Genomic DNA, 21266 nt, shown 5'->3' with positions numbered 1-21266 from the left:
ATAAAGCAGAAAGAAGAGCTTACGAAAAGTTATACATATCTTTGCGAACGTTTATTCCATTTAGGGTACAATGCTTTATATTATTTATTAAAGGAACGCGCGATTGCGACCGCGTTTCATCGCAGTTTTGTCCGCAAAATTTGCGCCATCCGTGAAATGCACGGTCTACCACGCACAAAACGATTTACAAAGCATCTTCGGCGGCGTCCAGACTTTCTGACAAATAGGATAGCAATTTGTCGTCCTGATCTACGAGCTCTGCCAGCCTCGCGTAATCTAACTGTGCAACTCGGAAACCCAATTTTCTAACTTGACGTTTTCGCATTACTTGCGGCCCCACCAGGAATCGCGTATTCCAGCAATAGTACTCGGGCAAATGGATTAGAATCGCGGTATTGACGTTTCTCTTTTTATGCAGATTCAAGCTGAAAACTGGCGTCGACTTTGAAAGCGGGTGAATCAGCAGGTCCAAAATGTAGAAATCGATGAGGGGCAGTCTACCCAGAACCACGCTCCTGCTCAACTTGTGCTCGTCACCTACCACGTGCGCCAGTGGTTTGTGTATTTTATTGATAATGCCCCTGATTCTCATGTCCAAATTCAACGACTTGGTGTTCCTGTCTAGATTAATCGAGCTGCCACGATAATCTTTGCATTCTAACGACATGGTTGCGTCGAACAATTTCAATTTGTCTTTCAGGCGATTGGCGATAGGCATGTCCCTGTGAGCTTGCAGCCTGTTGACAAGGTACGAACCGAAGACTTTATCCAAAAGCTTAACGGGATATCTTTCGAGATACGTGCAAGAGAGGAGAATGTCTAGAGCGTCGTTCAGCTTGAGATCTGAGAATCGCACGGACATGACCTCGTCGAACGTCTTCCAAAACTCGGTCGGATCCGGAGGTTGTAGATTGAGTAGTCCGAAAGGCGCGAGAATGGGGGACAATAGCGTAGGCGGAATTTCCATCCCGTGTCTCAGGAAGTATCTTCCACATTCGGCGAGAACGTACGGATTTCGAATTCGCAAGTCTTTGCAGTAGTCCATGATGGAGGCGATTAAATTAGGATCTTTCATCTCGGTGCCTTTGGCCGTCGCGTATCTCGCCAGCGCTTGTTCCACATTTTCATCGACATACTTCTTCGCGCGTAGACCGCCAATAAAATTGACGAGGTCCTTCTCGCTGCAAGTGGTCACACTCACGCTCGCCCACTTACTAGCGCTCGACAAGCAGCCCTTCGAACATTCTTTCCCGTAAAGACAGTTCAGTATACTGGCCATCTGCGAGCCGGTCAGCTTGAGCCACTGCTCCGACAGTTTCTTTTCCAAAATGATCTGCACCATGCTCCTGCTACGTTGGAAGTATTTCAGCGATCTGAATAACGGAACCAGTAGATCCGGTTTAATATCCTGTTCCCTGCACGTCAAACCTACCCACAGCGCGTCGACGCAGTTTCTGTACTTGGAGTTTCCATAATTAGCCAGGATTCTCACCGCTCTGATTAGCTGCGACACGGTGAGCTCGCCGTCCGTGGCTCTGATCGTGACTTCGTTGCACATCCGGTCCTTATAAACGTTTGTCGGGGGGCTAAATCTGTCTCTCTTCAGCGCCTTCAGCCCCTGCAGTATCGTCTCGCTGTCTCGGCTCTTGCCGATCAGACTTACGAGCTGTTGCAAAATGATGTCTCTGTTGATTTTCTCCGCGGACGGCTGAGTGCTCGACGGGGCTCTCCGGTATCGGTACCACCCGCTTTCCAGCTCTATCATCTTCCTCAGACTTTGGAGCGCTATCCGGCAATTTATCTCGTCCGCGAGTTTCTTCTCCAGCAAGGAGTAAACGCCCTTACCCGTGTTCTCCGAGTTTATCGCATCCAGAACTTGCACCACGTCCGTGTTTTTCAGACTCTCGATATCGGAGCAATACAGTATCGCGGTGCCCTCGTCGGTCTCTATGCTAATGGTGTGTTTCGAGGGTACGTCCTTGATCGCGCTCGTGCCGATAGAAGGTACACTCTGCTTAGAAATCATCGCGGATTTTTTATTCTTATCTGACGACCCGACGGTCCGTCGCGTGTCGAGAAGAGCTTCGACGCTGGCGATCCGAACTATCAGGGGAACCTCTTGTATGCGAGCACCCTCTTGCGCGAAGACACTCGTCTGAGTTAACAGTGCCCCGCCGTGATCGCGCGCGTTTGTCTCGAACCATCTCCTTTTCAATTTGGAAATTAAACCGAACGGTCGCGCGAACGCTCTCGCAGAAAAATTCCCCCGGCTCGAGGCCATCATCTACAATTGCAAATGCACTCAGAACGTATTGCGCTTCCCAATGGGCCCTTCCTCTTTTTACCTTTCTGCGTTACATTACAAGCCTCGCGTATTCGAGATATTCGGTATTTTATCCATTTCTTCGAGACACGTCCGGAGACTTTTCTCATTCCTCATGCTTGCGCGCCACGTCGTGGGGAGGGGAGGCAACTTTTTCTCTTTAATTGGTTTTCGTTTGAAAATTAAATGCGGCAAATTAAATGTAAAATTTAAAACGGCTGTTACACGTCATAACCCAGTATAGAAAAGGTTGTCAAAGTTGTGTACCGATTGTAGCGACGTGTATGATTCCACGAGCCGACCAGCCGATGGCGGCACTGATTCTTTCAGGCGCAGTCGATACGAATAACAAAAAACTAAGCTGACAAAAGCTGCGATATTTTTTAACCCGATACGACTTTTACTTTAATATATTTATTACATTGTACCCTACACTAATCTTTGCGTCTATAATAATTTTATGCCCATTTCTATCAATGTAAATTAATTTCTTATCCCTTTCTAATTTTAACAACTGGAGTAAAACAGAAAATGCAAGTTAAATCGAGATCAAAGTTAATCCACACGTAGAAATGAGCTCTGTTGCTGTCTCATTCTTCTCTCCGATGCATTTGGGAGAAAGCAAGAGATGCAATATTTATTATTAAACAAAGAAAAAATTGATGTACTTACCATTCGCATATTTCCGGATACAAGATTTCACTATCGGTCGAAAATCTACGGCAAGAAAATTCGCAGTTAAGTCACTTGCGTCCACGCCGCGTGTTCCTATTAACGTTATTCTCAACGTCACACTTACTTCTCGATGCCATCGAAATGCGTTTTGCGCGTCTTCAATCCGCTATCGCTGTTCTCGCCGTGCTGCGCATAGGAAAGAAAAGGAACGATTATTGTAACCGTACCCTCAGAAAGGATTTCTGTTACCGAGACAAATATATTTCTCACAACCTCATTTAATATAAAAATAAGACAATATGAAAATAAAATCAATAATTCTTATTCTCCTGTATCGAATTAAAAAAGATTGACTTACTATACTGAGACATGAGTAACTTGTATAAATGTAAGTTTATATATTCTTGCGTTTAGAATAAATTTTCCCTCCATGTTTACAACGCACCAAGTTGGCACCACGATATATTTGACAAAAGACGATACACACTATTATTTTATTCTAGATTTTAGAATTTTTTATTTAAGATTAAAATATTCCTTTCTCTATAATAAATATGATTGGCCTATTTTATGATACGTTCAAGTGTATGTACACAGGAAAAAATGCTGTTGAATTAAGCAAAATGAAGTTGCTGAATTACACGTTAACGGGCTGCCACAAACATAAATAATTCACTCAATTGTATTTGCTGTGAATTCACCGATCTTGTTGATACATTAACATCATTCTTTTTTCCGTGTAGTAGCATTGGAATTTTTTTCTGTGGGTGCGGGTGCAGCGGTTTGGGAAGCACGGCAACGTGCGGGCCAAAGTAAAGCAAGCGGCTTATGTAATTCGGATTCAAGTCACAATGAGAAAAATTTTCACCGGATAAACCAATTAAATAGTGTTTCCGACGGTTAATCTTTTCGATTAAATTATGGACACATCCGATGAAATTTGATTGAAAAACCGATCACAATTTTTATCGGATATATCCGTTTGTTATTATGCAATTGGATCATCCGATTACATTTAATCGGACATTTTCTCAGTGCAGAATAGAGGGAAAGAGAGCGACAGAGAGCCGGCCTTCCATCCGGTCCGGAAGCGAAACAAACACGTTTCCCGTGCCATCGATTTCTACGGTCCGCGGAAGGATACGTGCGTGATAACGTTACTTGTATCAAGCGAGCGACAACGTCCGCATAAATTCTTAACGCGTCATGCATTAATTAAGCGATTAATCGGCACGTTAAATTATGCTGCGGCGCAGCGCAACACGCGGAGTCTGAAATGCCAGTTTCCTCACTGTGACAATTTTTAATTCTGACCTCTCGTGCGACAAGTATAGGATATACAAGTTTTCACACAAGTCGCATGTGTGCGCCAAGACTTTTCCTTTTCTTTTATATATGTACAAACGCTACGTTTCCTTGCGTAAAGCGGATTTTCGTGTAACATGTCAAATTATGCACCTGCACCGTAATGACTGCTGGTTACCGAGCGCTTTTTGCGCACGCTTGCGATATCGGAGAGCCGCTAATCGTTTTACGCTGAGCGGATAAAAGTGTTTGGTCGACTAAATAGCGCGCCGCGCGAACGGTGGCCCGTCAGCATTTGTTGTATTGGATATTGTGAAACGCCGCGCGCGCGTAAAAGTACGCGACGTATCGATAGTGTTTGCAATGTAATCATAATTAGAGTCGCGAGCGGTATCGCCGCGTGGCTGGTCTACGCGAGACAAGTGTTTATCAATGCTAAGAAGTAATGAAAAGCTGCCGCGCGGCGGCGTGCTATTTACCTTTCGCCAGACCGGTGGACGCGTTAAACGTGTACTTAACGTGTAACTTCGTAGCTCTCTGATAACGCGACAATCTGACCCCGAGAATGAAAATTCAACTTACACTCATAGAAAAATATGTAGCATTTGAAACTATAATTGCATAGTAAAATAATTATAGTTAGGAATACCATTTTTATAGTAATTACTATAATATTAGTGATAGCAACCGTATAGACACAGTGGCGCCAACTATTTACAAAATTTACTATAAAATTTTAACTATTATTATATCAAAATATCTAGATAATGAATAGTAAATCAGTTAATTTTTTTTATATAGTAAATACAATCACAATAACAGTAAATTTAACTACATTTCTATCATCTGACTTACTAATCACATGGTAAAAAAAGTAAAGTGGTTCGGAATGTCCTCACTAGAGGGACGCGCGGTACAAGACTTTCTCGTAATAAGAAGAAAACAGCACAGGGTGTTAGAAATACGGATAAGTTTATACATTCGTATAAGATTACTTATCTTTTCTTTGAAAGATGCTTTCTTGTACTATTTCTTTATGAGCGCAAAGTGATGTAACCAATGTACACAGTGAACGCAATGTATATACAGGGTGTCTCATTTTAAATGATTCACGCAAATATATCCAAAAATATGAAAGATACGGAAAAACGTTTCAAACAAAAGTTGTTTAGTTCGAAGGGGGATTTTACTTGTGGTTGTTATTGCAATATTTATAGTACACCTTACCAAATTAAAAGCTCGTTTTGGTTTATGACAACCATATGATAAGTTGCGTGGACAAATATTGTGTCTATAATAACTATTGAATACATTATTAAGTCACTCGTAACTTACGTAGTTGGAAGAATTAAAAAAATGTTATTGGCTCCTAAAATGACTATAAATTATAGTGAGATTGTGGTAACTGGAACCATTTTTTCTGTCAGAGTACCGCGCTCTCTCCTATCTAAAAACGTATTTTACTTGAATCCGACGCGGTGTCTGACTGAAGTTTCTCGGATATCGACAGGTCTTAAATGATATTTCTTTTTGTATAATACATTTTACAAAGGTCAGACGCGGCAACCTCCGTCATCTGTCTCTATAAGTAGATATTTTATTCTGCGGCGTACACACACACACGCGCGCGCGCGCGCTGTGTCCCTACGGGGAGGATATGCCTCGGTGTGCGTGTGTGTTTTGCGCTACCGCTAGGCATGAAAGGTTGCATTGTGACTCGGCCGTCGTCGATTAACGTGCCTATTTCTGCCCAGCGCTCGAACGAACCTCGGCTTTAATCTCGCGCTCCCCCCAGCTCTCCCCCTCGGATCATGATGTAACGCCCTGCGACCGTATAGTTCCCAAACTTGTCTCATTTGCCATGCAGATACCACGTATCTCGCTAGTCTATCGGCGATCATAAATTTCTAAACCGATATCGATCGAACGGCTACATGCGCGACGACAAGACCGTGGCCGGAGGTAAAGAAATTTTAACGAGCCCCTTCGTGCATATGCAATAAATCGCTTACGAAAATATCGGGCTCAATTCCGATCTGTTCCTACTATAATTTCAACGACGAGTTTCCACCACGAACGCGGTCGACGTGTCTTTTCGTTGTTATCATCCGGTTAGGACATCGAGATCGCAAACCGAGGAAAAACTCGAGCACTCTGTCACGGCCCTTCGCGTACGATTCATGTATGTACACGTGTACGATAAAGCCGCCGATTTGGCAGTGCCATTCCGACCGGTGATGAATCATTTTGTTTCCATTCGTGTTTACCAGCCATTAAATGAGCTCTGTCACGCATGAATATCGCATTGTCGAGTGGTAATCAGCTTGGCATTGTTTGCAAACAATATTCAGCGGTATAATTAATGATTAAAATGCGAGAGCGTAATTTCATATTAACGATTTGACAACCTCGGAATAAACGGTAATTAGCTGTAATTTTCAACTTATTATACGTAAAACAAACGCGTTGATTGCGAAATTTCTACTTGGAATGGAGACAAAAATTGCGAGATATCTCGATCACATCGCAATCAGAAAACATTTCATTTCGCGTATCTTACACCTGCATTATGTTAATCTTTAAAAATAAACCAGACCGAAGACTCTCAACGGCTAAGGAGCGTTTCTCTCAGATAAATGTGAAAAAAAGTTGTCGATTACACGAGACGTTGCGTCATGATTATATTTAACAAAACGTACGGTCGGCTCGGCTTCCAATTCTTGAATAGCAAATCGACAGACAGAGTCGACTTGTTTGAAGTTGAAGGAATGATTTCCAAGAGATCACGACTTATCTGCGGCAGGGCGAGGGTATCGAAAAGAAACGCGGCAAGAAAGTTCCGCGGATTTTTCACTACGACTATGGTGTTAATTATGTTAATAAAATGGTGTATTATTCTCCTACCACCAGAAAAACTTTTTCGGCACGGTGTCATATGTCGCGCGTTCTCTCGCTGCGCGCCGTTCGCCCGCTCACCGCTCCCCGCTCCCCGCTCGCCACCGTCTCTCATCGATCGATGCGTGACTCCACCTCTCGTTATCGATTCTTGAGAGATGTCAACAAACACACCATTTTGCATGTCTGCCGAGTCCGGCCTTCCGCTCCTCCGTGCACTTATTGGCTCAGACGTTTTTCTTAATTAGGCGATAATAAATACAGATTTTGTAAAATGGTATATAACTTTTCTTCTCAGTTTAACCCAATCTACTATAATCTTTGGAGTCGTCCATATCGAATCCGACACCCTGTATAATTGATTAATATTTAGTTGATTAGTTCTTGAGTTATAGATATTTGAAATTTCACGGAATCCGTACATGTACATACACTTTTTCGTTATACTGGGCGTTTCAAAAGTGATGCTATAAAATGTAATGGTGAAATGTACACACTAGTATAAGCAAAAAGTCTCAATAAACATAGGTAGAGGCCCATCTTTTTCATTATACAGTGTGTTTCAGAAGTGATGGTACAAAATGTAATGAAGAAATGTACATATTTGTAGAAGCAAAAAGTCTCAATACACATAGATAGAGGCCTACCTTTCAAGAAACATCGAAAAAAATTAGATTTCGCTCGTAAAGCTTCCTCTATGAAAAAGCCATGTGCAAATTTTTTTTATTGCTAAGATACCCAAAAAATCCGACCTAAATGCGTAAACTAGAAATTAAATGGGCCAAAAGTAAAAAAGTTGAGGTGGTAACGTGGGTTACCCACCACGCTTGAAAGGGTTAAATAACGCGAAATCTCGAAATGTCCTGTGAGAAAAGAAGTCGGCGCAACGCGATCTCGATCTTACGGCGCGTTAAACGCTGCTTCGTTCTCACGTATTTCGGAATAATGCACGACGATCGCGACTGCCTGCGGCAAATACCGAGTGTTGTCCTATCTCTTATTCATGCCCGCCGTCTCCGTACGTTTCAGCGAAATAACACTCTCCGCGAAGTCATTAAATATTGATTTTCCCCGGTCGGGTTTCGCGGCAATTCGATTTATTGAGCGGCGCTGAGAGAAAATAGGGAGAAGATTCAAGGCCGGGGTCTACATGGCCACTGCTAGAAGCTACTACTCAGCGTCTATGTGCTAACGCGCAGACCAGTCTGGGGGACGAGTTCGAGTGACTGGTGAAAATAACAAAAACTCCCATCCTTCGGGTTCGCGCACGCTAAAGATGGTCCCGTGGAAACAGATGCGGGGTCCACGATGCGAGTCTCAGATCGCGGTCGAAAGAATAACTGAATAACTGTAATTGGTCAATTCTGTCAGACACATAATAATTGACCAATCATAGTCGACTATTCTTACGACTAGGACTCTGACACTTGAGCATTGTAGACCCCACCAAAAAATGTCCCGGCGTTTCGCCGATGTAAACAATCGCCAACGTCGTTTCGCCAAGCTTCGAAAAATTCGTAGAAGCGTGTGCGGCCCATGGACCTAAGAATCTCTGGACCGAGCATGCGGCGAGGGGGCTGGCAAATTTGCGGTAAGGGGGGCGAGAGTGCTCTCCTTTTCTGTCCTCTTGGACCTCTCTTTCTACAAGAGGTCACAGTGACCTCTTGTAGAAAGAGATACCATGAGATACCAAGAGGACAGAAAAGGAGAGCACTCTCGCCCCCCCCTTACCGCAAATTTGCCAGCCCCCTTGCCCGTTCTCCCACTTCGTGCTCGGTCCAGAGATTCTTAGGTCCATGGTGCGGCCGAATCGATTTTCGATACGGTCGGCAGTTTAAATGACCTGTCTCTCGCGGCTATTGTGGACGCATTAATGACATCTGTGAGCTCATGCTTCGGATCGATCCGGCCGCGCTAGACAAACACTGACAGCTCCATGTCAATTTACCCGACGGGACGAGTGCCTCGCGCTACATATACAACGCTCAACGCGCGCAAATATCGGCCGATAATCGCGCGTTACGATTCCGGGAAACACCATCGTTCTGTCGCGCGCGGGCCTTTGTGAGTTTCCTGGTTTCACGTAAACCACGCGAGCGTCTCTGGAATCGCTTAATGCGCACACCGCGGGAATCGCAAAATGCTCGGAATTGCCCCAAATTGGCCTGAATTGCGTGTTCCCGCGTAACTAGTTTATTAGCCAAACTAGTTCCGCGAATTTGCCCAAATGTCTTTGCGATCGCGACGCGCAGGTCGCTTACGTCACGACGGAAATGGTTAAAAAATTGCTGTAAAAATACAACGTATTTAAACTCATCGCTAACATCGCATCTTCCGCGATCAATATGTCTTTCGTCAATAACGATAATGAAGTATAACGTTAATTCTTCAAGTTGCCAGTGTTAAAACGTCGAATTAAATAATAAATCGACCTCGACCAGTAGAAAAAATCCTTTATTTAGAAAACACACAACGTTTCTCTGCTTTGTATTTTCTCTGCCAGTCGAGGTCGATTTATTATTTAACTTGATAACGATAACTGTTTAGCTATTAATAACTGCATCGCAACAATGTTAATCGCGAGAGCTGATGCAATTCGCACACTGAGAAAAATGCTCTCGTTGTATCAACAAGACACGTGCGATAGAATGTGTTTTGATTAAATCAAACGGAATTTCTAGTCTCATCGCGACGGGGCTCGATATTTCATAATCAGAAATTTGACAGACCTCGCTACGCGTCTGGTAAATCCTAAAGAAATCCTGATTTGTCCATTTTCTAACAGACGACTGGTTGAATTCAGACTCGGAAGTCTATTCGGTGCCGAATAGTTGTTAAAAGTGTTCCGGACGGAAAAATGTGTATCCACATAAGTTTTTACTCAAGAAATTTAGAAATCTAGAACGTATTACAAATATATTGATAGAGATACTAGGTATAAAAATCATAAGCGTGCCGCGAGCTTTTCGATCCCAATACAAATAGAATCGCTTTGTTCGAAACCTCCATTGTCCGAATAATCTACTCTATTTGAACGCCCTACTATTCGAACGTTCTATTATCCGGGCGGAATATCTACTTATAGAATATTCCCCCCTCTCTCTCTATTGAAACAATTATACTACCTGAAGATGAAGATACGAGAGATAGATATCTGCTAACGGGAAACGTCAATACGTACACCAGCGCTTATAATTATTCGAACGGTAGATATTTTATTCTTTACTCCGATTTCCGATGCTGTTAGCGCACGTGACTTTATGAAAATAATTAACCACTTTTATTTTACATCAATCGTAATTGTACCAAATCGAAATTATACGTAATTGTATTAAGTTTAAATTATTGAAACAACGTTCATCGAACTGTCCCCAGTTATCCTTGAATCGATATTATATTATTACTCCATTTGTTAAGAGCAGAGAGTGCGCGTATCAATGAATGTTATTTAAATAAGAGTCAATAAACAATCTCTTTGAAGCTTAGCACGTAAAATAATTTTCACGTGAGACGCCCGCCTAGAGAGAAGGGAAGTCCAGGTTCAAACCCTGGCTGAGATAATATTTTTCGCAAGAAATTTTCTGCATTAAAACACTGGCCGGTTAAAGTCGACTAAAAAGCTTGATCACTGTCATCTATTACCGGCAACTCGAAGAGATTTCTACGTTTAACATAATTTTCACCAATAAATATTATTTATTTATTTATAATCCTCTTTTTTATTATATTATATTATTTATTTATTTATAATCCTCAAGTCGTTTCAGCGATCACGAGCAGTCCACGCGGTCGAACTGGGCGCGCAAACTTGAGCGAAATCCACTGGTGATGTTAAAAAGTTATTTTCAGGAATAGAGCGCTTTTTCCATCGATCGACTTGTTTATTAACGATACGAATTATCCGCAATTTCCCGTGTACCAAGAATACCGAGGTGCTCGGCGCCGGTTTACTGGAAATAGAGTATTCTCCGCATTGCCGGGAGTTGCAATCGATACCGAGGCCAGGCCGCCGTATCTTTTGGACTTGGTGACGCGAAATCTATTTGCGGCGGCGCGCTATCAGATAAGCGTTCCACGTAATGCACTCGAGTATGCACGGTTCGGGTCGCCCGCAATACCCCGGCCGGTCACCCAGTTACGTTGTCATTGATGCGCCGGCGGCTAGGGACAAATTGTTGCTCGTTAGGCGGCGACCGGCTGAAAAATTCATCGGCCGTTTTCTTTTCAGCGCGATCCGAGCGACAGACGCCACGGATAGATCTGTGTCACATACAGCGGAGCTATGTAAATCGCCCTCGCGAATCGGTTTGCGCGGCTCCGCTGCAGGCACGAGGTCGCGGATGGAGCGAATATTCTATGTTATTATGGTCTCGTCGCTTAGCATGTCATTAAGCCTCGGATAAAAGTGTTACGCGCGCCGTCGTGTGTCATTTCTTCTTTTATAAACCGCGGCGCGCGCTACGTCTGCCCGGCTACGTTGCGCCGCTATTTATATTTTTCATCGCGATTTTCTAAACCATCAAGTGGCCCGAGAATAAACCGGACTTAAATCAGAGATCCAGACGTGCGAAAGCAAACGGTAGAAAAGAGAAAATAAATACGAGACTCCGAACGGCGCGACGAATCGCGCTCGTCTTTCTCCCTTCTAACTCTCTGGCTCTCTCTTCTTTTTTTCGGGAGGTAAAAAAATACACCGAATAAGTGCGACGTATCCGCGTGCACGGGTTACTAGTTACGGAGAGCGCGAGGAATGCGCTCCGGGATTCTGCTAAATCCACCGTAAATCTAATCCGCGTGGCAACAGGGCCGGCATTTAAACGCGCGGCGTTTCGCACGGGGAGGCCATTATGCGACCCGGGATTTTTGCAAGTCCCATCTGTGCTGGACGCGCGGAGAACAGGACTGGTAAGTCATCCCAGGCAAAAGGCGACGCGTCGCCAGGCGATGCCCCCGACTTGGAGCGCGCACGTTCGAGCCGCGCCGCGTGACAAATGGAGGTGACAATGCCGCAGAAATTCGCACGTACGCTACGCGCGACGCGCTCGCGACTACGAATGTTTGGGAAGGAGGCGAGCGATCGCGTTCAAACGCAAACGGAGAGTCTCGGGCGTCTCGGCGAAACCAGACCGACCGACGCAACTTTCTCGACACATTGTAGAGGCAGACAGCCGCGAAAGAGGCGAAGGTAAACGTTACGAGGCACGCCGCGGCGAATCGCCTTATTGCGGGACACACACATGCACGTGGAGGAGGGTGCTCAACCTAGGGATCCTCTCTTTCTTCATTGACGACCGCGTTCGCGCTACGTTGAAAGAGAGAAACGCCATTGGCCGCGTTCAGCAGACACAACAGTTGAGTGAGCGCTCAGTATGATTGGTTAATACTTTTAGATCCAGCCAATCGTATTAAGAAATTATTGAGCGCTCACTCAACAGTTGTGCCTGCTGAGTGTGGCCATTGTAATATCGCGGTCGCCTCTGGGCCCGGGTTATCCTCGGACTGAGTACTCTTCTCCTACCTCACGGGAGGGACAGACGGGAGAGCCCGGTGAACGTCCGTCTGTTCCCAGGCGCGAACTTACCAGCAGGAGCAACGTTTGCGCTCTCTTCTCCTTCAGCACGGCCGCAATCTCGTCGGTGTAACGAACCTCGTTCACGCCGTATCGTTTCCTGAAGTCGTCCAGGGTGTACAATTTGCCCTCCCAGATCGCGTACTCGGCTGGTAGCCTGGGCACGAAGAGGTACGAGAGGCCGTTCGCGACGTCGATGGCGCCGTAACAGTCCGGCTCCTCCACGCCGAAGCACCATTGGAAGAACGACTCCTGATAAAGAGAGCAAACAACAAAGCTATACAGGGGCTGCGCGAAAGAGTTACGGAAGTCGCAATAGCGGTGTTGAATAATAGAGGGGCCTCGGGCATCAAGAACGTCGCGTAATAATAGCGGCGCGATATCGTCTAACATCTCTTTAAATAACTAACTCTGGAAATAGTATACGCACGATGGTGTATCGCTATCTAACGTACAAATACTATTTGTTACGAGCGCGCACACACACACACACACACACACACGCGCGCGCGCGCGCGCAGAAACTGTCACGCTACATAAAAATTGCAAAGCGTAAATAAAGAGAAGATAATGGCGGAATGATGAAGAATGCAAAAGACGCGCGATGTGATAAACGTTTCTCTTTTATTACAAAATCGATAGCCGCTTGCGTAATCGAGGTGAGGAACGGCGTTCTTGAGGGGCGCGCGGGGCGATATTTACGGCCATTTCCGCGCGTTCCCGTTCTCCGCGGCGAGTTCCATTCTCGAAATCGAATGTCGCGATATTTATTCCCTCCCACCCCCCCCCTCTCTTCCCCGTGCAAATGGGTCATCACGCGATATTACGTGAGAAATCGATGCCGCCCCCGGTCGGCGCACGCCGGCCGCGGGTTCGAGAAGATATCGCGGGGGGCCACGTCATCGAGTCCCGATGCCCAGGTACAATCGTCAAAGGAGATTCCTCTCGACTTCTAATGGGCGATGTTTCGCAATCGTGCCAAGTCCTGGGCGCGAGGTCGGTCTCCTTTACGGGCGAAGGATACGGATCGCCGGCTACGGCGAACGGAATTTCTCTCCGCTCTCAATGGCCGACTCTTTTGTGTTCCTCTCGTCGTTTTTATTTATTTTTTTGTTTCATCTCCTCAACTGCGATAAAAATACTGCAGCGGATTCTCCGCGGCGATCTCACGCCCGGCCGGGTCTTGAATTCCCTCGGAGGCATCGAAAAAGCCTGTACAGGAAACAGGATCACGCGAGTGTGTCCGCGCGCGCGCGCGCGCGTGGCCGCCTCGACGCTTCCCCTTCGCTCGCTGATGGCCGAAGCGGAAATGCCGTTCCTGGTTTCCACCGTTCGGTGCCCGTTTTTAACAGTCAAACCGCGCCGAGGTCTTGTCAAAGGCATCCTCGACGTTCTTCCCAGAATTGTTTTGTATATTAGTAAATGCCCGCAGGCCTATTCCCGCGGTGCTCGGGTCAACAAATTTTTTGTTCGCGGATCTGACAACAATGGGACCAGGCATGATTAAAAAAAAAAAAGGGCAGAGCGGTTCTACTGAAAAATGGACGTTATTTATCTCGGGATCGCCAACATTTTTGAACAAGTCTCGTTTTCATCTTGATTAATCTCTGTCTCTGTTGCCAGCTGACTGAATTTACATTGATTCCAATAAATTCGTCGACGAAAACAACATTTTATTTTCCCACTTCACATTTATATCAATGATATTTTTACTCGCAAGTAACAGTTTTCTTTCAGTGAGCAATTAATGGATCTCGGCAGCCTAATACCACTTTCTTCCCGACTGACAGTGGCACCTTCACTAATGAACTGCAAGACTCGTCCGGTCCCACTTATTTTTCTTTGAATGAAATCCTACTCGACCTTACACAGCGGACTGTTGGAGCAAACGGAATGATTCAGGGTCACAACGAAAGAAGCGTACGAACGCTCGCACTTAGAAAGGGGAAGAGACAGAGAGAGACACAGAGAGAGAGAAAAGAAATGCGGCAGGTGCAGCTGCAGAGAGGACGGATCTACTATACATACATATATACCTGATGCCACAATATCGCATCTTTAGCGACATTGGCGGAGGCAGCACCGCCGCCGCCGCCGCTGCCGTCGTCGTCGTCGTCGTTGTGAGTTCCGAAAAATCCGGCAGATCGGAATTCCAAGGGTGAAGCGATGAGAAATGAGCCGAGCGAGTCCGCGCGAGTCGTAACGCGTTGCGCCTTGTGTTTGGGTTCAAGAGCTGGGCCATCTCACTCTCTCCGTCTCCTGGCCACTCTTGGGCTCTCATTTCCGTCCGATGCACAGAGAGAGAGAGAGAGAGAGAGAGAGAGAGGAGGACGCGGGACGACGGGATGAGAGAGTGAGAGAGCGTCTTGAGAACGATCAGCCATCAGGTCAACGCGCTCTCGGCGCAGCCAGCAGGTATTATCTTAAAGAAGTTCTGTGTATATACATATAGATATATATATATATATATATATATGTATATACATGGCCGTATGATAGCGCGTGTATCTTGCAGGCATACTAGCAGAGATAATATCTATTGCCTTACCGCAGCTGTTTTGTACGAGGCGTTAACGAACGACTTTTACAGACTTGACTCGTTTCTGGCGCGCTGTGTATAAAATATTTCTAAAAAGAAAAATAATTTCGTCTCGTTTCTCAAAGTATAAAAAAAATATTGCCATCTTAGTAATTTACCGAATTACTCAAGAACCATTATCGTTGTTATCGCCGGTTCGCCAAGAGCGCGGCGCATATACCGGGCGGACAGCCAGGAACGCGTCGAGAATACGACGACGACAACGACGGCGGCGCGGCGGATTAATGCACAGCTGCATTAAGAAAGAATCCGGCGACGAAAGGGTCCCGTATTGATCGCAACATCGCGCAACAATAGCACCGCGATATCGAATTCAGCGCGAGTACGTCGTTTTAACTGTCGAGCGAGCGAGGCGAGCGTTGCGCACAAAGAAACGCGCGGCCCCGCTATTCGCCAAATTAGAAACTGGAACACCACGTTGATTGCATGCATACGGGATGCTCCGCAGAAGCACCTGACGTACGTACTAGAGCTGGGATTTTCCTTCCAAGATTTTCAATTTCAAAGCTTCGTAGAAATTCTTCGAGAATTGAAGTTTTCACACTTTTCCAAGATTCGAAAGTTTCGAAGCTTCAAAGTTTCGAATATTCAAAGTCAACTAATGTATTAACGAGATAAAAACAATAGCAAATTTTGTAAAATGAATCGCTTTTATTATAACTGCGAACTAATTAAATGCCAACTAATTAAGGTCATTACTAAGTATAAATAATATTGACAGTGCTTGCTGTTATCTAAATAAAATTATATAGATGATTATCTAGATAAAATTTTAGCGTTATCTTATATAGATTTTATATAGACTTTATATAGATAATAAAAATAAGTATTATCTATATCTGCATCTTGGATGAAAGAAAGTGTTATTTTTTACTAAATCATCTAAGTCAATCTAAGATAACGTACAGATAATTTGGTTTAGGGCCACATAAAAATACTTAACAGTTACACTATTTAAATATGGATGGCGTTGTAGACCATGCATTTATGTGTGTGTCATATGTATAACTTAACCTGAATATATTCTATATCCCCCTTTATAATTTAAATTTTTCTATAATTTTTTTATAACTTTTTCTACTGTGTTTACATGGTCTTAAAAATATTATCTGAAAATTATCTAGATGAATCATCATATTTATAATTTTATCTTTTATCTAGATATACTCAAAACGAAATCATCTTTATCTTATCTAAGATAAATTTATATATTTTTATCTTTATCTAGCTAATTTTAAAATCATCTATGCACAACACTGAATGTTGGTATATAATCCGGGTATAAAAGTTTCTCACTCCTTGCATTCCACTCACTGTCATCTATATAAAGATAGTCTACCCTCAGTCACCAATACAGGTGATAAATCAGGTCGGTCATCGAAAACTTATATGTTAATACATTAGTTGACTTCGAATATTCGAAACTTGGAAAATTCGAAACTTCGAAGCTTCGGATCTTCGGGAAAAATTGGAAAACTTGGAAAATTTGGTATTCGAAGCTTTCGAATAATTAAGACCACTAGTACGTACAACCAGCCGCGGATCCAACGACAATCTCACGGCTCTTTTCTACGAGAAACCTCGCGAAAATCGCTCTTGGCGCAAGTCTTTAATCGACATCATTAGACGTTCTTGAAATAAAATTATAAATTACATTTCTCTGTTAAGGCTACTGGAACTGATACTCGAAAGTGAGTGGAGACGAAGGTGCGTTTCTCTCCAAGCTCATAAACTGCGGCGCAAACGTCGCCTGAGAAGATCAACAATGACGCAAGCGTAGCACAAATTTGAACCGGTCTGGAACTTCTCGAGATAATTCACGCTGTAAAGACCGTAGCGCATTGAAGAAAAAAAGAACCGACAGCGGAGTCCTCCAGTCGCGATTGAGCGCTCTTCTCGAGAATTTGCTTCGTTCAAGTTCCGTTTTTTTTTTCGCGAACCACAAACCTTAAACGAAGCGAAGATACCATCTGATTTGACTTGGTTGCGTTTATGATTTCTGCTTTTCCTCCGCCGCGCGAAAATTTACCGTACGAATTTACCGTAAGGCAAATCTCGTAGGCGAGAAGTAATTTGGGTCACGAATTCTATAGCCGCGCTAAATATGCGCCGATCGTCTATGACCATCAATTCGTGGTAAACATCGAATGCAACGTATCTACATATCAGATAAAAATTGATTCAAGATTAAAATGTGCTGAGAGAGAAAGTTGTTGATGCGATTAAATGTTTTGTCGACAATACTTTTTTTAAGCGAAACATTCGCCGAAACAAGTATTTTCTTGAATTAATAAACATTTTGGCGAATTAACAAACGTTCGCTCGGCCGTCTGCGGTGACCGCAGGTTGAGTCGAGAAATATTTTTGCGATTCGCCATTTTTTTTCCTCCGAGTGCGGGCAACTGAATAACGCAGCCTCATGAATTGCATGTTAGCGGTTTGCGAATTAAAGAGCGAGTTATACACGCCAAGTGATGAAAAGGAGTGGAACGTTATTTTTAGATGTTAACCGAGAGTAACAATGGCCGTAATCTCAACGAACAAATTCTGAGCAATGTAAGCGGTCTGCACCATCTGTACGCACACAAAGATCGCTCGCCAAGCGTCGAACACAATCGGCTCGAGTTCCACCGTACGTACATTTCGCATGGGAACGCAGAGTCGGAGTACATTTTAACGTGTGCACCTGGCACGCCGAGCAAATCTCTTTTCGCTCTCGTATCCCCGCGTAGAAATAATAATAAAGCACGTGCCGAAAGACGTGAGATGCGAGTGCAAGCAAAAGATGAAGCTGTACGTGCGTTTAATGCGGGTAAATAAGTTTGCGTGCTGGCGTGGAAATAGATGGAGCAAGACTTTGCCTCGCGGCCCGCTGAAAAATTCACGGTCAATCGCTAAACAAAGCGGCTTTGGAGCACGGACGGACGAACGGGAGCGCGGGGCCGTGCGTTTTTGTAGAGAGTGCCGTCCTCCGAACGGTACCTCGCTTCTAGCAAAGCGGGTTTTAAAGGCAATCTGCCAGAGCATTCGTCTGCGCGCCAGGAGCGTGTCCCGACCGGATCGTCGCTCATCGCGTCGATTTTCGGCGACTCGCGCTTTCACGGGAACGTGTTTTCGGCGATGTAAATGCGGCGGAACTCCATCCGCCAGAATAGTCCGGTGAAGCGGTTGGTTATTCATGCGAGAAGCGAGAGAGTTCATAAACTTGCAAACAGAGCCGCCCCGCGCCCCGCGGAAATCTCCGCGCGCCATTCTGATCCGCTGCATTATTATCGCCGCTTCGTCACGGAAATTAAATTAATCTCACAAAATGCGAGAGTTTAACGGAGAGGACGAGAGGCGCGAGTGACTGCATCTATACAAGAACGGTGGACAATACGGTGAAGTAAAATATCACGTTCAAGTCATGTGCGAAACGCGCGAAGTCGCTTATTTTGTAAGAAATACCGCGATATTTATCGCGCGATAAAACGCGCCAGAAAATAATATTTAGTTTTCGCACCGGGTAAAATTATCTGATATAGGTCGGGCACGAGTGAGAGGCCCCCGCCCCTCCCAAAAGAAAATTTTTATTACGATGAATTGCAAATAAGTTGTATTATAAGTGTGGGGCGATGCGAACTCTTTTCTCTTAGCGCTGTAATTGATTTTATTACCGCGCTCGTCGGTTAATTTTATTATCGCCTTTTCGCGATAATACCTTCACATTACGTTTCTGTAACAAGCATACTCTAATAGTAAACGTGTATAAACGTTTTTCTCGTTGATATAATTATGCGAATGTTATAATGTGTTTACACACAGTTTTAACCAACTCCAGCATACTATAAACTTTCGCAAGCGCGTACACTCATCATGCCAATCTTATCGATGACTAATTTATCAACATGCGTTCTGTACCAGTCGCAGCCATGTGGCGATAAGCGATCCGAGTTCGACGAATTCAATTCGTAATTGTCGCGCAATTCTCTCTCTCTCTCTCTCTCTCTCTCTCTCTCTCTCTCTCTCTCTCTCTCTCTCTCTCTCTCTCTCTCTTTCTCTCTCAATCGATCCGATCGAATAAAATCTAATTAACTCTCTCACATTGATGGCTACAGGTATTGAATACCTCGCGGCGAAGTTCAATTGTCTTTCACGGTCGTTACTCCGGCAGAGACGTGCGACAAATAGCCGTAAAAGTCAGAGCGCGTAATTACGGTTGAATTTTCGGAATTCCCCCGCGAGCCACAATCGCGAACTTTGCCTCACGTTTCTGAAAGATCACGGTGGAAGGAAAAACGATCTCTTTCTCTTAATCGCGATTCACACAAATCTCATGTCCAATAAATTATTCTTCTACGAAGGAAATTTTCAATGAAAAAGATTGTCCCCAATACAACCGCCGAATTTCGGAAACCTTCGCATCTAAATTCGATCCGCGTTTAGAAATTAGGATTAGATGTCGCATTGTTTCTTAAAATAAAAAAAACCTTTACGCGCGCATTGTCTAAGAATTTTGGATCTTGCACATCCCGGCGTTTTGAAGCGGTCAATTACATTTCCCGCGATCTGATAAAGAGCATAATATAACAGCATGTAAATACCCACCTGTCTGAAGACAAAATTTACGTCCGTGTCGTTGAAGGGAACGTCCACGCCACCTTGAAGAACGACGAAGAAGCCCTCGGGAGTATTTGCACGCGGAATACACCTCTCTCGAATACGTGCGGCCAGTCGTTCGCGATTTTTGCAGAAAAGGGACATGGGCACTTTCAAGGTCTCCCCGCTCCGCCAAAAGTGAGGCCCTCTAAAATTATAACTTTTGCATCAACGGTACATTATCATAAAAGAAAGAGAGGGGGGGAGAGAGAGAGAGAGAGAGAGAGAGAGAGAGAGAGAGAGAGAGAGAGAGAGAGAGAGAGAGAGAGAAAGTGATCGCGTTTAGTAGAGGTTACGTTTATAAGAAAACAATAAATAAATATTCCAATTTCGTATTGCAACAGTAACACGCTATCCTAAATTTCGTTATTACTGAAAATCACGAGTAAGGCTGACGCGAAAGCATCCGACGTTACAATACGCTGTTCGCAAATAATTGCTCCGTTCCCGATAATATCGCGAAAACTTTCTAAAAAGAAAGTAGCCACGCGCTTATTGCTCTGCCCGCTTGAGTCATCGGTGCCTCTCTACTTTTGCAGCGGCCTTAGAACATCAATATTTAGGTGACTCATAAGAGTTGCGTCACAAAATTGATAAAGCGTCATCGGACAAGCGAGAGAAACTATAGATAAAAAAAAGTCAAAACAAACGCAATAAAACTGACAATAGAGTTGACGCACGAATTATACTTTACGTACAATTGAATTAAACCTGATTTCGTGCGCTTCTCGAGATCTTCCTTGCGCGGCCGATTCGTCACGGCTGCGATTCCAATAAATCTCGAGGAAAGACAACCGGATGCGCGAAAGGGTAAAAAAACGCGTCGAAGAAAACGAGCGGAAATTATTCTACTTTTAATTAGCATGTTCGCGTATGTTAAGAACAACATAACCGCGATAGGTGGAAACACTGGAAACGCCTGCTTACGGGCTACCAAAACTTTTACAAACTTTTTAAAGGAATATATTACTTGTTTTTATTATTAAAAATGTTAACAACCATTTATATCGCGTCAAGACTTGACGAAGAAGAATTTACACCGACATTACTGAATGAGGATCGTATTTCAGTGACGAGAGAACGAAGGCGTCATGCCTCCTCGTGACGCCCGTAATAAGATCGCGCGTTGTAAGACAACTGCATGCTCGATATTCGGAGGCTAGTAATTACACAGCGCGAGGCATAAATAGAACACTCGAGACGCGTCGTCTATTCTCACGAAGGAACGAGAGAGAGAGAGAGAGAGAGAGAGAGAGAGAGAG

General features: G+C 44.3%; 2 protein-coding genes across 3 annotated transcripts in view; both read right to left on the bottom strand.

Annotated features, from left to right (window-relative positions):
• LOC105563033 (xaa-Pro dipeptidase) overlaps positions 1 to 21266 on the bottom strand; it is a 30749-nt gene that overhangs the window by 1474 nt on the left and 8009 nt on the right. For both annotated transcript variants that reach the window (XM_012014285.1, XM_012014284.1), the window contains exons 2-5: positions 19954 to 20152; positions 12780 to 13019; positions 3123 to 3184; positions 2996 to 3040 (exon numbers count right to left, since the gene is read on the bottom strand). In XM_012014285.1, the coding sequence (XP_011869675.1) occupies positions 2996 to 3040; positions 3123 to 3184; positions 12780 to 13019; positions 19954 to 20152 (546 nt within the window). The remainder of the gene's footprint in view (positions 1 to 2995; positions 3041 to 3122; positions 3185 to 12779; positions 13020 to 19953; positions 20153 to 21266) is intronic.
• Positions 3 to 2987, bottom strand: LOC105563032. The gene has a single exon (XM_012014283.1). It carries the CDS (start codon positions 2282 to 2284, stop codon positions 185 to 187), a length of 2100 nt encoding a protein of 699 aa, XP_011869673.1. The 5' UTR covers positions 2285 to 2987; the 3' UTR covers positions 3 to 184.

The sequence above is a fragment of the Vollenhovia emeryi genome, unplaced genomic scaffold, assembly GCF_000949405.1.
Source record: "Vollenhovia emeryi isolate VEMERY1.0 unplaced genomic scaffold, V.emery_V1.0 DF939181.1, whole genome shotgun sequence".
NCBI classification, from domain to species: Eukaryota; Metazoa; Arthropoda; class Insecta; order Hymenoptera; family Formicidae; genus Vollenhovia; species Vollenhovia emeryi.
Note: the sequence above shows the minus strand (reverse complement) of the source record. Positions and strands in the feature narration are given on the sequence as shown.

Bases quoted from the DNA above. Each gene is read 5' to 3' on its own strand.
- LOC105563032 (XM_012014283.1), bottom strand. From the start codon at position 2,284: ATGATGGCCTCGAGCCGGGGGAATTTTTCTGCGAGAGCGTTCGCGCGA.